This window comes from Triticum urartu, chromosome 2A, assembly GCF_056163025.1.
Source record: "Triticum urartu cultivar PI428250 chromosome 2A, HENAU_Tu73, whole genome shotgun sequence".
Classification (NCBI taxonomy): domain Eukaryota; kingdom Viridiplantae; phylum Streptophyta; class Magnoliopsida; order Poales; family Poaceae; genus Triticum; species Triticum urartu.
In genome coordinates this window covers 591,363,516-591,378,847 of record NC_141874.1, presented here as the reverse complement: position 1 = coordinate 591,378,847, position 15,332 = coordinate 591,363,516, and the positions used below count along the sequence as shown (strand labels likewise).

General features: G+C 43.0%; 2 protein-coding genes across 2 annotated transcripts; both read right to left on the bottom strand.

Annotated features, from left to right (window-relative positions):
• Nucleotides 1-496: 496 nt before the first annotated feature.
• On the bottom strand, nt 497-1,057 carry LOC147986100 (uncharacterized). Its single transcript, XM_087544458.1, has one exon. The coding sequence runs from the start codon at nt 1,055-1,057 to the stop codon at nt 497-499; it is 561 nt and encodes a 186-aa protein (XP_087400584.1).
• Nucleotides 1,058-6,458: 5,401 nt separating this feature from the next.
• On the bottom strand, nt 6,459-8,677 carry LOC125538975 (DNA sliding clamp PCNA). The gene is made up of 4 exons (XM_048702308.2): nt 8,180-8,677; nt 7,939-8,091; nt 7,740-7,837; nt 6,459-6,988 (listed from the first exon to the last, which is right to left on the bottom strand). Exons 1-4 carry the CDS (start codon nt 8,496-8,498, stop codon nt 6,767-6,769), a joined length of 792 nt encoding a protein of 263 aa, XP_048558265.1. The 5' UTR covers nt 8,499-8,677; the 3' UTR covers nt 6,459-6,766.
• Between the last annotated feature and the right edge of the window lie 6,655 nt (nt 8,678-15,332).

Below are 15,332 nucleotides of genomic sequence, written 5' to 3'. Positions count from 1 at the left end.
TTGATCAAATTTGTGATATTTGGTTTTCACGAAAAGTGATGAACGCATTATGTGACGGAGGGAATGTATGCATTTATTGTAGTACTTCCTCCGTTTCTAAATATTTGTCTTTTTAGAGATTTCAAATGGACTATCACATACGGATGTATATAGACATATTTTAGAGTGTAGATTCACTCATTTTGCTCCGTATGTAGTCACTTGTTAAAATCTCTAGAAAGACAAATATTTAAGAACGGAGGGAGTATAATATACTCTTTTTTGCGGGTAGTAATCCAGATCCACTATAAAACACAGTTCTTGATTGCAAATACAAAAATCAGATCAACTGTTAAACACAGTTCTTGATAGAGAATACAAAATTTGGATCCACTATAAAAGATGGTGCTTGATTGAAAACAAAAATCCCTTCATGCTATCCTAAGCAAAAATAAAATAAACCGCAAAAAAACGCTCGAAACCATCCGTTTGCGCCCGTGCCGCTGATAGCCTCTCTCTACATAGAAAAACACGGAGAAGAACCGCCCTGGATCCTGGCCTTGCAGACAAGCACCGCGTCCAAGCATCCGTTTATGTAGCACCCCACGGGAGTCCGCACCGCCACGTCCACCACCGCCTGGCCGCTCTCTATCTCGCCGGCCAGCCGGTCCCGGAGGAACTGAGGCACCTGCACGTTCAAGCCCCACGCCTCGGCCGCCACCTCTCCCACCCCCGACGTGTGCACGCAGAGCTCCGGCACGGCGCCCTTGGCGAGCAGCGCGTCCCCGTAGGACACCACCACGGAGGAGCCGGCGCCGCCGATGCGCTTCTTGAAGACCTTGTTGCGGGTGCTGTCGACGCGCACGGTGATGCCGAACACCGGGCTGAGCGCCTGCCGGTCGCCGTGGAGATCCAGGGCCGGGTCCAGGCCGCCCAGGCTGGTGATGGTCGCCTCGTACGTCGTGTCAGCTGGCCTCTCGGCGTACCACGCAAGAGGAGCAAAAATACCTATCATGATAACTATAGCTGTCACGCCTATCGTCCAACTCGTGCACTTGCTTTCTTGGCCTTGGGCCATGGTGTCGAGGAACGATGACGGGAGGTCGATCGGATATGCGGTGTTTGGGTAAGTAGTTGGGGAGCACTTGGGAGGTGGTGCCTTCGTTTTGCGTTGCGGACAGAAGAAGGGTTCGTCGTGCTCTGGCCGGACACGGCTTACATGTCAGAGTCGTGTGGCGGCGCGCGATTGATCTCCGGCTCGCTCGCGCTCCTCCATGAGTCCTACTCGCAACGGGGTGGTCTGTCTACCTAGGGGTCACGGGCCGGGGCAGGTTACTGCCCAAACAAGAATTTTCAGACCCTCGCATGATCACATATATACGTCAAATAGTTTGTCTAATTCACATCTAAATGTTTTTTAAGGATGTCACGTCTAAGCTCTCACAAGTATATAATGCATCAACAAGAAACAAAAAAAACTAGGACAAAAAAAATAGACCACAAACAGAGAGAAAATTAGCTTAGATGTGACATAACTATGTCACATCTAGATGTGTCCTAGACAGACCCTACGTCAAAAATATACAATCACGTATGCAAAAGATATGTAAACAGTGGAATTTGGTTAGAAAACGGCAATTCATGGACGAGCAATAACAGAAAGTTAGCATAAAGAACCGAGCCATGCTCAAACCAAATCCATAAATCAGGTTCTGTGGGAGCACTCAAGGTTTGCTATGCCATGCCGGCGGCCTTTTTGTGCAGAAAATTAAATCATCATTTTGGCTGCAGCATTATGCTCATGGCACTGGGCTGCTCATCGCAGTTCAGTTATTGGATTGAGACGTATCCATTGACAAAAGACCTGGTGATTTGATACCTGCTGGAGAATGGAGCGCTTGTCGGATTGTTTGCCCCATCCTGGCAACCTCTGCAACCCTTGATACGGACGAGCTGCAGCTACTGCCGACAGAGGTTCGCTCGTGGAACTTGGATGACATCCAAGAGAGCTTCTCTTCTGCAGAAACCAAGAGCTGTTAAATATGGATACTTATTTGCAGCAGTGCTGATAACGAACAAATACAAAGAGCCAGAAAATAACTACAGGTTTAGATGGTTTCAGCGTCTCTTATTTGGATAATGGCTGCTGTTGTACTGTATCTACAGAACTTGATGATCTGCTGGCACCCACTATGAAGTCTTCCGCGGTTCACAACCTCACGCAAAATCTTCAGAATACGCTTCTCTTGCTCTTTGTAAGTGTCTGGCAATTTCTGCTTGGCGACTGAGAGAATTGCAGTAACTGTGGTTAAACTGTTTTCTTTTGAGCACACTTGTTCATCATGTTGTTTCTGAATTGCTTCCGTGTCATGGTTTGTGGAACAAAGGCAACTCTCTGATCGATCTAATTTTCTGTTGTGTTCTCCTGAACACCTGAATACGAAATAGTTGTGAGATTCAGAGAACATATACACCCTGATAAGATATATGCATGTTTCGCCATTAAATCCTTCAATGAAATATACCACTGGCAATAAAAGTTCTGTACGTGTGAGTTCTCAGCCAAAACAGAAGCAAACATCGAAGGCTTCTTCTAAGCAACTTGCAATCACTTGGTACTAACTGAGAAGATTTGCACCTGGTGTCAGATAGTGAGTTCTACTTTTAAGGTATGTGCAAATTTTCTTTAGGTGGAGTAACAAAGCATTCCCTTGAACTGAATGTGACAAGGTCTCTCTATTCTATGCTGTACTTCCTAATAGTTTGATGGCAAATCAACTTACCAGAAGAATGTGAGCTAGCAAACAGAAAACCATTTAGCATAACGAATCACATATTAGGATCATAGCTATGATTATTCTTCTGCAGAGAAAAACAATACCTACAAATGTTCCGGCAGCTTGCCTTAATACTAGAACCAATACTTTACAGAGCTCATCGACATTCTCTATCTGGATAATATCAGCTAAAAGTGGCCTCGGGGAAGATAAGAAATATATGTCAGACAGCACAATTAAATAAGTTCAGATGAGAAATTGGCTATAATCATGAGCAAAATGTCGTCTATAAGTAACTCCTTGCGGCGCTAATTTGACAGTACTTTGAGTGCCTTCTATAGGAACAGGGGTGAGGAAAGACGAAGTCACCTGACATGGGAAAAGACAAAAGTATATGTTAATAACCAGAATTTCAACATTTATTTAGCTTTTATTTTAACTGAACGATATGTTATAGCATTTGAGCTACTAACCATACATATTCAGTCAGCTATCCATAAGACACCACACATGTTTGGCTGCTATAGTCTATATACCTTAAATTATTTCTAAGTCCACATAACGAAAGCAGAAGGCATGAAAATTATGAAAGCCTTTCCGGAAAATTATAAAAGGGGTCCTGTAAAAGAATTACTTGTGAACAATCATTTTTACTGATGACCTGATCTCTGCCTAATGGAGCCACTGAGAGATTGGAGAGCTTTTCTACTGCATGAGAAAGAGCCAACATTATAGCAGGATTCTGCATATCATGTGAATAGACAAGGTGCCACTGGGTGATAAGGCCTATTGCTTTCATATCTTCACTGCTCTCATAGTTCCTGCAATCCGTACATTTGCAGTTCTCTGAACAGAGAACATTAGATTGAAAGCACTCACGGTATTTCTTCAGGCACTCAGATCTCTTGCAGTGGCACCCCTTCGTGTGCTTAACCACAACAGGGCCTTCTGCCACTTTAAACTGGGATGTAATGAGAATGGATTTCCTACATGACATGAGAAGGCAAACATATTGGTATACAACTCAGAATTTGGCTTGTTTGTCATACGACTATTGCTAACCTTAAGCCCTCAACTCATGGTATGGGTTCAAGAATCGGCACTGCTAGCAGAACACCATGCTCAAAATTCTCGATTTTAAGCAATGTACCCAAAAGGGAGTCAGGTAATGGCAATCCATGACTCCATGTATCAGTTGCTAACATTGGAAGACAAGTTCTAGATGACAAAAAGGGGATTTGACCTCTCTATCATTGTTGATGCCCAAATCTCACCGATCTATTGCACATAAAAATATAAAGATGTGACACTTTAGTCTAATGATATATGAGTCTTGACCTCAGAACATTATTTGCGCCGTATTTACGGGCCACTTCATTGTGTTTAAATTTTGGATACCGACAAGGAAACAGGCAAAACAAGACATAGATAGCCAAGCCCTTCAGCAACTAGAAGAAAACACAAGTGATTCTTGTGAAATATACATTGTGCTCTACCTCGCCATTCTGGGCTGCATGTGGAGGGATATTCCCAATTTTGGACATAAAGGCCACAGGATTCCTTTCCATCACAGTATTGATAGCATCCTATCTTGCAGCCTCATGACTAACATTACTAGAACAGTTTTTGCAGTTGCAATCACTGCAGTATCTACCTGATGCAAAACACTCACAATACCTAGAAATGCATTCAATCAAAAGACCAATCAGTAGAATTTTATGATAAAGAATACAATTCAAGTCGTTGCCTAGCTATTAAAAATAGTAAGGGCCTTCAACTGACTTGAGAGAATGTAAGGAGTTCATCAGTAATGCAAGTGCTCAGATAGAAAGCAAAATCTCATTACTGTTGTAGATATTAGAACATTTTAATAGCTTGGTCAAATATAAAGTTTGACTTAGGACAAAACTAGAACTTCAATCAATTCAAATGGAGGGAGCATTTGCTTTCGTTATAACTTTGGCACTATTTTAGATTGTTTTTTTTTAATTCAGTTAAAAATTATCCTGACAGTGCAAGACACAAAGGAATGACAACAGCAATCTAGAATTATTTGTTCTATTTATTTCCGTATTTTCTATTATAAGTGCTCTAAAGATGTAGCCTGGGAAGGAAACTAACCACAAAGCATAGAACACGAACTCTAGAACTCTAGCATCAAATTATGAAAGAAAATACTACCAAGAAATACCAACTATATCAGGTTTCATTTGGAGGTTCATTATACATTATTTTGCCTGTTTGCATTGTGCCCAGCGACTGGTCAGCAGCACTTGGCACATAGCAATACAAGCATATGCACATGCTATGCACGTACAATCACAATGAGATTTTTCACAGGTAGTAATATACGTAAATAAGCACTAACCTTTAAGGGCTGGAAAATGACTTGAGGGATAAAATATTTACCTTAAAGACAAATTCAATAGCAACAAGATCCTTATGATGCATATTGTTTTAACAAATTATAAGGGAGCCTACATTCAAGTTCTTGCACTTGCAGTATTTCCTCCTTGGATATGAGTATTTCATATCCTGCAGATAGGAAAAAATTCAACAATTAACAAAAATAATTTCCAGACAAAGGCTTTCCCTACTCTCAATAGAAGGGGGAAAACCTAGACATTATTTCTCAATTAGAGCATCTCTAGTGGCCTAGTGTATCCCATAGTCTAAGCCAGATATAGACCACCAGAGGCCAAAAAACGTCTCCAGCGGCTGGTGTATGGCGTGGTCTAAATTTTAGACATCCATCAGACTAGCTACACATCGTCTATATTTGGACTACCGAGCGAGGATGTCCAAACGAGAGATGCTCCTCGTGAGCTCTCTCCCGTGCCAATCCGGAGCTGTTGGAGATGAGGACACCCGCGCCACGTCCAAAATGTAGCCGTTGGAAATATAGACTATCAAATCTAGACAATCCACTGAAAAACTGAGGTTGTCTAAAATGAATTTTTTTTACACCATTGTGTATGTGAAGATATAGACTATCAAATTTAGACAAGCCACTAGAGATGCTCTTAACTTTGAGACACAGAATACCAGCTGTACAATCACAATGTCCAAGTAGGTAGAGTAGTTATCGGTTTCAATTTCTTCAACCAAGTTGCAGGAAAACCCAAATTAAAACTTTTATTTTATAGGAGCACAATTTCTAGTAAAAAATCATATATCCTTCCACTTAGATCAAAAAGAATTTTTCCAATAGAACTATGGAACCCCCAAGTGGTTGCGGTTGTACCTATACTGCAGGAATAAGAAAAACTCGCTATTCACTCAGTTTATTTTCCATAATAACTTATGTAGGAGAGATGGCTAAGCAGTTCAAGGCATAGCATTGGAACTGCTATGTAGACTTTTGTTTACACATCCTATCTCACTATATGCCTTACTCTAAATAAACATTGCCATTGCCAAATTACCTAGCAGGGAGAGAGCTCACACTCACACGCCTACAGAGGTTGCAGCCTTGCAGGCATTGGCAGTAGTGCTGGCACCTGGGGGGTACATGTTGCAATGGAAGCACTTGTACCCCTGATAGTGGCAGCTCCGCAACTTGTAATGCCTCCAGCAATGACAATAGCATTATTAGAACAGTTTTTGCAGTTGCAATCATTGCACTCGCAATACCTAAAATGCATTCAATCGAAGGACCAACCAGTAGAATTTTATGATAAAAAAACAATCTAAGTCGTTGCCTAACAATAACAGCACTGGTGTAACATAGACCAACAGTCACAGATACAAGTAGCTCCTAAAACACCAACATTCATAGATGAAAATCCATGAACCACCAGTCACAGATACAAGTAGCTAAAACAAGCATAACATCATTTTTGCTTACAAACAATCATTAAGCAAATGGAGGTTGATTTAACGACTGGGAACGTAGGCAAGATGAGCACATCCTTGAAACATAATTTGCCTTCATTTCCTAAATTCTCTTCGATCTTGGGGTGCCAGATAAAACCTAATGAAGGCAAAATAAGCAGATCCTTGAAACACAATCATGCCTTCATTTCCTCATCCTCTTCAATCTTGGGTGCCAAATAAAACCTAATGTAGCCCATCTCGCCAATCTTGTACTCAACAACCACTGGCAGTTCAGATGAGAGGCTGATGGTGACTTGGTCTGACAGTGGGCTTGCCTTAGTGAAGGAGTTCATGTACCTCAGAGCAAAGGTAAGTGAAACCGGCTCTTGCATTTCTATAATGGTAGATTCCTCAGGCTGCATTGATACAAACATTCATTAGCTACCATACTGATACATGTCCAATATGAAAACCAAGGCTCAAACTGAAATAATATTTGCAAGTGTAAACTATAGGTGAGATTAATACTCCACATGGCTTAAGCTGAATACAGGTCTTTTTTTGTTCACTGACCACCTCAACCACAATTTTAAAATGGTACTCCAATATTTTACACTTGCAACTATCACTTCAGTTGCCAGGCTCGCCAGCTCAGAGTACAGGGGCCATCAAAATCACTTTGTATAGTAAATAGCATGTTACAAAAATATGTAGCTGCAGTCCTTGTAGATCTGTTGGACTCAACCTTCAGTAGACAAAGCTATGTACAACTAACAACACTTTTTGAAGTGAAAAACTATGTAATAATGTAAACAAACTAAACATTTCAAAGCATCATTTTAAGCCATGTAAAGGAACAAAACAGCAGGACTGGGTAGTGTGCATCTATGAAGACATGCTGGGCAATTTTATCATAAATAAACTACACCAGCAACAATAACTACCAAATCGTCCAAATATAATAACTGAGTGATTAGTAAACAATCTGGTTGAGAATTGGGTGCAGCTGACTATTTATGTTGCTACAATTAAGGTATTGACAAACTACAATCATCCCTGCAATCGGGATCCCTGACTCTCATTATGCAATACACCACAAAACCACAATATAAATGCATGAAAGGGGAACAGATCTATACAAACTAGTGGAGGAACAATGCAGGATACCTTGTCAACGGTCTTGTTCTGCCTGCAAACAATGTTTGCGGTTCCAATATCTCCAGCAGTGGAGAACTTGACACCCTCCTTGGTGACAGAAATAATAACTGCAGCGCACAGAAACCGCGTCAGCCATGAGACATGTAAGAAACAGAGATGATTAGTGCAGCAGACCACAATAATACAGGAAATGGGGGATTCCGCATACCAGTGTCGCCGATGCTGCTAAGATCCTTGCAGATCCTGGAGAACTCCGAGGAGGGCATGCGAACGATGGCCTGGTACTCAGAGTCTGGGATCCCGAGGTGCTCGCTGTCGATGTCCATGAGCTTCATCTCGAAGTCGGCAATCTTATCCTGGTCTGTTGACCCACCCAAACCACGGTTACCATCGACACCCACGGATAAGGAAGAGGACCGACAGGAAGAGATGTGCAGAGGGGTGCTTACTGGGTGACTCGAACATGAAGGTGACGGTGTCGGAGCCGTCGTCGGCCTTGATGGTGATGATGTCGTCGTTGCCCGCGCAGCGGAGCATCTTGGCCATGTTGCCGAGGTTCATGCCCATGGAGAGGTTGCGGTCGCAGCGGTAGTGCTCGAATCCCTCGGAGCGGAGGAGCAGGGCGACGAGCGCGACGTGGGAGGAGTCCATGGCCTGCAGCGAGAAGCCCGTCCCGGAGCAGTCGAAGTTGGCGTCCGTCACCAGGTCCTTGATCGCCTCCAGCACCTTCTTCAGCAGGCTCCCCTGCACCAGCCTCAGCTCCAACATCTTCGCGGGCGGGCGGGGGCCGGCGGCGGCGGGGCGCGAAGGGGGCGGGGGTGGATCGAGAAACCCTCGGGAGTGCGGCGGACGGCGACGGCGGCGGCGGCGGCGGCGGGGTGTGAGGGAGGGGTGGATCGAGAAACCCTAGGATTTGGGAGAGGCGGGAGTGCGGGGTGGAGAGGGGAATGGGCGGGGGGTTAATAGGGGGGAACGTTCGGGGGATGCGGAGCGGAAAGAATGGGAGGGAGCGCGAAATATTTTCCCGCTCGCGCTCCCTTCCCCTGGAAGATTGGCCTGCGAGTGGGTCCGAGATGCTGCGGCCCCACATGTCGGTGAAGGGGGAGGATCGGTTTGGGAAAGGGCGGGTGGTCTGGGGCCGCGCGGGAGACGGAGCTCGCTTTCCCGCCATCTCTCTCGCTCGCCGCGTGGGAGCTCCTTTTTTTTTTTGAGGGCCGAAGCCGATTTTACAGGGCGAAGCCCATTGATACTCAATCGCTAGCCTGTTCTCTCCGCTCGCTCGCTCTTCGCCCCTGGCCTGTTCGCCCGTTTGGCTAAAAAAAAAGATCTGTTTGCTCGTTTTTCTTTCTTCTGGACTGGTCTTTGTTTCAAGATAAAAACTACATTTTCACAGATTTGAAAAGTTAAATAGACTTGAAAAACTTCTTGAATTTTAAAAAGGTTCACGGATTTAATGGCGTACATGGATTTGAAAAAAGCTCTCAAGATTTGGAAAAAGTTCACAAATTTCAGAAAAGTTCATCGATTTGAAAAAAGTCCAACGATTATGAAAGAAATTTCATCAAATTTGAAAAAAGTTCACGAAATTTGAGAAAAGTTCATTGGATTTTAAATAAGTTCATCGAATTTGAAAAAAAGTTCATCAATTTTGAAGAAAAAACTCATCAATTTGAAAAAAAATCATAAATTTTGAAAATAAGTTCACTTGAATGTTAGCCAAAACTTGGAAAAAAATATTGCGGTTTTGAGAAAAGTTCACGTGTTTAAGGAGAAAGAAAAAGGAAAAGGAAACAGAAAACAAAAACAAAAAAACGAGTAAAAACCAGCCAAAGAAAACAGGGAAAAAACAGAGTCCAATCTTTATTGTTACTACAAGTTCACGCAGCATGGAACGAATAAAAGAAATAGGTAATCACAAGACGTGAGGTGTCCCAGCTGGTTATCGCAGTTAGAATCGAACCTGGAGTTTCAGGGATAAAATCCCACAGACACTTGTTTTTTGAAGTTTTGAAGAAACGGAAGAGAAAGCGTAAACGGGCCAAGCCCATGCCGGAGGAGGGTATGCGCAGGTTTGTAGAATAGCCTTTAATGGGCGCTGAGAGCACCAGATAGGAAATGTTGCCTTCCCTTCCCTCCTCGGCTTGGGGTTTGGAATTTGGACTTTCGATTTCGTTTATACTATATTGTTTGAAATTTCTGAGCATCTCAAAATGGAAGGAGATGCATGTAAATTGTTGTAACAAAGTGTCGTGCAGTTTGTGTGCCCTGAAAAATTGAAGAAGTGTATCAATCGCATAATCTGCAACACTCGACACATTTTAAGTAAGTAAGGCATCTCCAACGCGGACCCTCAGACCACCCTGCATCCATCCGGGTCGTAGATGTGGGGCTTTGCGGGAGTCGGGACTGCCACCACACACGACTCTGACATCCCCGATCCACTTTTCTCCCACTCCGCCCCTACTCCCCCTGCTTTGGATCCGCACCTTTCTCATCCGCCACAACCGTTGTACCTCTCCGGCTGTCGCCCGGGCATCATAGAACATCAGTGGCCCCTAGCAACGTGTACGCGCTCCTTGTCCTACATGGTCGTCCACCTAGATTCCCTCTGCAACCAGGTACCCTCCGCCCCCTACGGACGAAGTTTTAGGGGACAAGGCTGGATGGCCGGCTCCCTCAACACTGCGTGCGGACAAACACCGTGTCCGTTTTGAGGGTTAGCGTTGAAGATGCCCTAAACTGCATTCCAACTTGGAATTTTTTTGCCTAGCATAACTTGTTGGGGAACATAGTAATTTCAAAAATTTCCTACGCACACGCAAGATCATGGTGATGCATAGCAACGAGAGGGGAGAGTGTTGTCTACGTACCCACGCAGACCGACTGCGGAAGCGTTGACACAACGTAGAGGAAATAGTCGTACGTCTTCGCGATCCAGCCGATCAAGCACCGAAACTACGGCACCTCCGAGTTCGAGCACACGTTCAGCTCGATGACGATCCCCGGACTCCGATCCAGCAAAGTGTCGGGGAAGAGTTCCGTCAGCACGACGGCGTGGTGACGATCTTGATGTACTACTGTCGCAGGGCTTTGCCTAAGCACCGCTACAATATGATCGAGGTGGAATATGGTGGCAGGGGGCGCCGCACACGGCTAAGAATATGATCACGTGGATCAACTTGTGTGTTTCTGGGGTGCCTCTGCCTCAGTATATAAAGGACCAAAGGGGGGAGGCTGGCCGGCCACATAGGGCGCGCCAGGAGAGTCCTACTCCCTCTGGGAGTAGGATTCCCCCCCCCCCAATCCTAGTTGGAATAGGACTCCTTGAGGGGGGGAGAGAGAGGGGGCTGGCCACCTCTCCTAGTCCTAATAGGACTAGGGGAAGGGGGGAGGCGCACAGCCACCTTGGGCTGCCCCTTTCTCCTTTCCACTAAAGCCCACTAAGGCCCATATAGCTCCCGGGGGGTTCCGGTAACCTCCCGGTACTCTGGTAAAATCCCGATTTCACCCGGAACACTTCCGATATCCAAACATAGGCTTCCAATATATCAATCTTTATGTCTCGACCATTTCGAGACTCCTCGTCATGTCCGTGATCACATCCGGGACTCCGAACAACCTTCGGTACATCAAAATGCATAAACTCATAATATAACTGTCATCGTAACCTTAAGCGTGCGGACCCTACGGGTTCGAGAACAATGTAGACATGACCGAGACATGTCTCCGGCCAATAACCAATAGCGGGACCTGGATGCCCATATTGGCTCCTACATATTCTACGAAGATCTTTATCGGTTAGACCGCATAACAACATACGTTGTTCCCTTTGTCATCGGTATGTTACTTGCCCGAGATTCGATCGTCGGTATCCAATACCTAGTTCAATCTCGTTACCGGCAAGTCTCTTTACTCGTTCTGTAATACATCATCCCGCAACTAACTCATTAGTTGTAATGCTTGCAAGGCTTATGTGATGTGCATTACCGAGAGGGCCCAGCGATACCTCTCCGACAATCGGAGTGACAAATCCTGATCTCGAAATACGCCAACCCAACATCTACCTTTGGAGACACCTGTAATGCTCCTTTATAATCACCCAGTTATGTTGTGACGTTTGGTAGCACCCAAAGTGTTCCTCCGGCAAACGGGAGTTGCATAATCTCATAGTCATAGGAACATGTATAAGTCAGGAAGGAAGCAATAGCAACATACTAAACGATCGGGTGCTAAGCTAATGGAATGGGTCATGTCAATCAGATAATTCAACTAATGATGTGACCTCGTTAATCAAATAACAACTCTTTGTCTATGGTTAGGAAACATAACCATCTTTGATTAACGAGCTAGTCAAGTAGAGGCATACTAGTGACACTTTGTTTGTCTATGTATTCACACATGTATTATGTTTCCGGTTAATACAATTCTAGCATGAATAATAAACATTTATCATGAAATAAGGAAATAAATAATAACTTTATTATTGCCTCTAGGGCATATTTCCTTCAGTCTCCCACTTGCACTAGAGTCAATAATCTAGTTCACATCGCCATGTGATTTAACAGCAATAGTTCACATCGATATGTGATCAACACCCAAAGGGTTTACTAGAGTCAGTAATCTAGTTCACATCGCTATGTGATTAACACCCAAAGAGTACTAAGGTGTGATCATGTTTTGCTTGTGAGATAATTTTTAGTCAACGGGTCTGTCACATACAGATCCGTAAGTATTTTGCAAATTTCTATGTCAACAATGCTCTGGATGGAGCTACTCTAGCTAATTGCTCCCACTTTCAATATGTATCTAGACCTAGACTTAGAGTCATCTAGATTAGTGTCAAAACTTGCATCGGCGTAACTCTTTACGACGAACCTTTTTGTCACGTCCATAATCGAGAAACATATCCTTATTTCACTAAGGATAATTTTGACCGCTGTCAAGTGATCTACTCCTAGATCACTATTGTACTCCCTTGCCAAATCAGTGCAGGGTATACAATAGATCTGGTACACAGCATGGCATACTTTATAGAACCTATATCTGAGGCATAGGGAATGACTTTCATTCTCTTTCTATCTTCTGCCGTGGTCGGGCTTTGAGTCTTACTCAACTTCACACCTTGTAATACAGGCAAGAACTCTTTCTTTGACTGCTCCATTTTGAACTACTTCAAAATCTTGTCAAGGTATGTACTATTTTGAAAAAACTTATCAAGCGTCTTGATCTATCTCTATAGATCTTGATGCTCAATATGTAAGCAGCTTCACCGAAGTATTTCTTTGAAAAAACTCCTTTCAAACACTCCTTTATGCTTTACAGAATAATTCTACATTATTTCTGATCAACAATATGTCATACACATATACTTATCAGAAATGCTGTAGTGCTCCCACTCACTTTCTTGTAAATACAGGCTTCACCGCAAGTCTGTATAAAACTATATGCTTTGATCAACTCATCAAAACGTATATTCCAACTCCGAGATGCTTGCACCAGTCCATAGATGGATCGCTGGAGCTTGCACATTTTGTTAGCACCTTTCGGATTGACAAAACCTTCTGGTTGCATCATATACAACTCTTCTTTAATAAATCCATTAAGGAATGCAGTTTTGTTTATCCATTTGCCAGATTTCATAAAATGCGGCAATTACTAACATGATTCGGACAGACTCAAGCATAGTACGAGTGAGAAGCTCTCATCGTAGTCAACACCTTGAACTTGTCGAAAACCTTTTGCGACAATTCTAGCTTTGTAGATAGTAACACTACCATCAGCGTCCGTCTTCCTCTTGAAGATCCATTTATTCTCAATTGCTTGCCGATCATCGGGCAAGTCAACCAAAGTCCAAACTTTGTTCTCATACATGGATCATATCTCAGATTTCATGGCCTCTAACCATTTCGCGGAATCTGGGCTCATCATCGCTTCCTCATAGTTCATAGGTTCGTCATGGTCAAGTAACATGACCTCCAGGACAGGATTACCGTACCACTCTGGTGCGGATCTCACTCTGGTTTACCTACGAGATTCGGTAGTAACTTGATCTGAAGTTACATGATCATCATCATTAGCTTCCTCACTAATTGGTGTAGTGGTCACAAGAACAGATTTCTGTGATGAACTACTTTCCAATAAGGGAGAAGGTACAATTACCTTATCAAGTTTTCTACTTTCCTCCCACTCACTTCTTTCGGGAGAAACTCCTTCTCTAGAAAGTTTCCGAATTTAGCAACAAAAGTCTTGCCTTCGGATCTGTGATAGAAGGTGTATCCAATAGTTTCCTTTGGATATCCTATGAAGATTTACTTCTCCGATTTGGGTTCGAGCTTATCATGTTAAAACTTTTTTCACATAAGCATCGCAGTCCCAAACTTTAAGAAACAACAACTTTGGTTTCTTGCCAAACCACAGTTCAGATTGTGTCGTCTCAACGGACTTAGATGGTGCCCTATTTAACGTGAATGTAGCTGTCTCTAATGCATAACCCCAAAACGATAGTGGTAGATCGGTAAGAGACATCATAGATTGCACTATATCCAATAAAGTACGGTTATGACGTTCGGACACACCATTACACTATGGTGTTCCAGGTGGCGTGAGTAGTGAAACTATTTCACATTGTTTTAGTTGAAGTCCAAACTCGTAACTCAAATATTTTACCTCTGCGATCATATCGTAGAAACTTTTATTTTCTTGTCACGATGATTTTCCACTTCACTCTGAAATTCTTTGAATAGTTCAAATGTTTCAGACTTATGTTTCATCAAGTAGATATCCCCATATCTGCTCAAATCATCTGTGAAGGTCAGAAAATAATGATACCTGCTGCAAGCCTTAATATTCATCGGACCACATACATCAGTATGTATGATTTCCAACAAATCTGTTGCTTGCTTCATTGTTCCGGAGAACGGCGTTTTAGTCATCTTGCCCATAAGGCATGGTTCGCAAGCATCAAATGATTCATAATCAAGTGATTCCAAAAGCCCATCAGCATGGAGTTTCTTCATGTGCTTTACACCAATATGACCTAAATGGTAGTGCTACAAATAAGTCGCACTATCATTATTAACTTTGCATCTTTTGGTTTCAATATTATGATTATGTGTATCACTACGATCGAGATCCAACGAACTTTTTTCATTGGGTGTGTAACCATATAAGGTTTTATTCATGTAAACGGAACAACAATTTATTCTCTTACTTAAATGAATAACCGTATTACAATAAACATGATCAAATCATATTCATGCTTAACGCAAACACCAAATAACACTTATTCAGGTTCAACACTAATCCCGAAAGTATAGGGAATGTGCGATGATGATCATATCAATCTTGGAACCACTTCCAACACACATCGTCACTTCACCTTTAACTAGTCTCTGTTTATTCTGCAACTCCCGTTTCGAGTTACTAATCTTAGCAACTGAACTAGTATCAAATACTGAGGGGTTGCTATAAACACTAGTAAAGTACACATCAATAACATGTATATCAAATATACTTACATTCACTTTGCCATCCTTCTTATCTGCCAATCACTTGTGGTAGTTCCGCTTCCAGTGACCAGTCCCTTTGCAGTAGAAACACTTA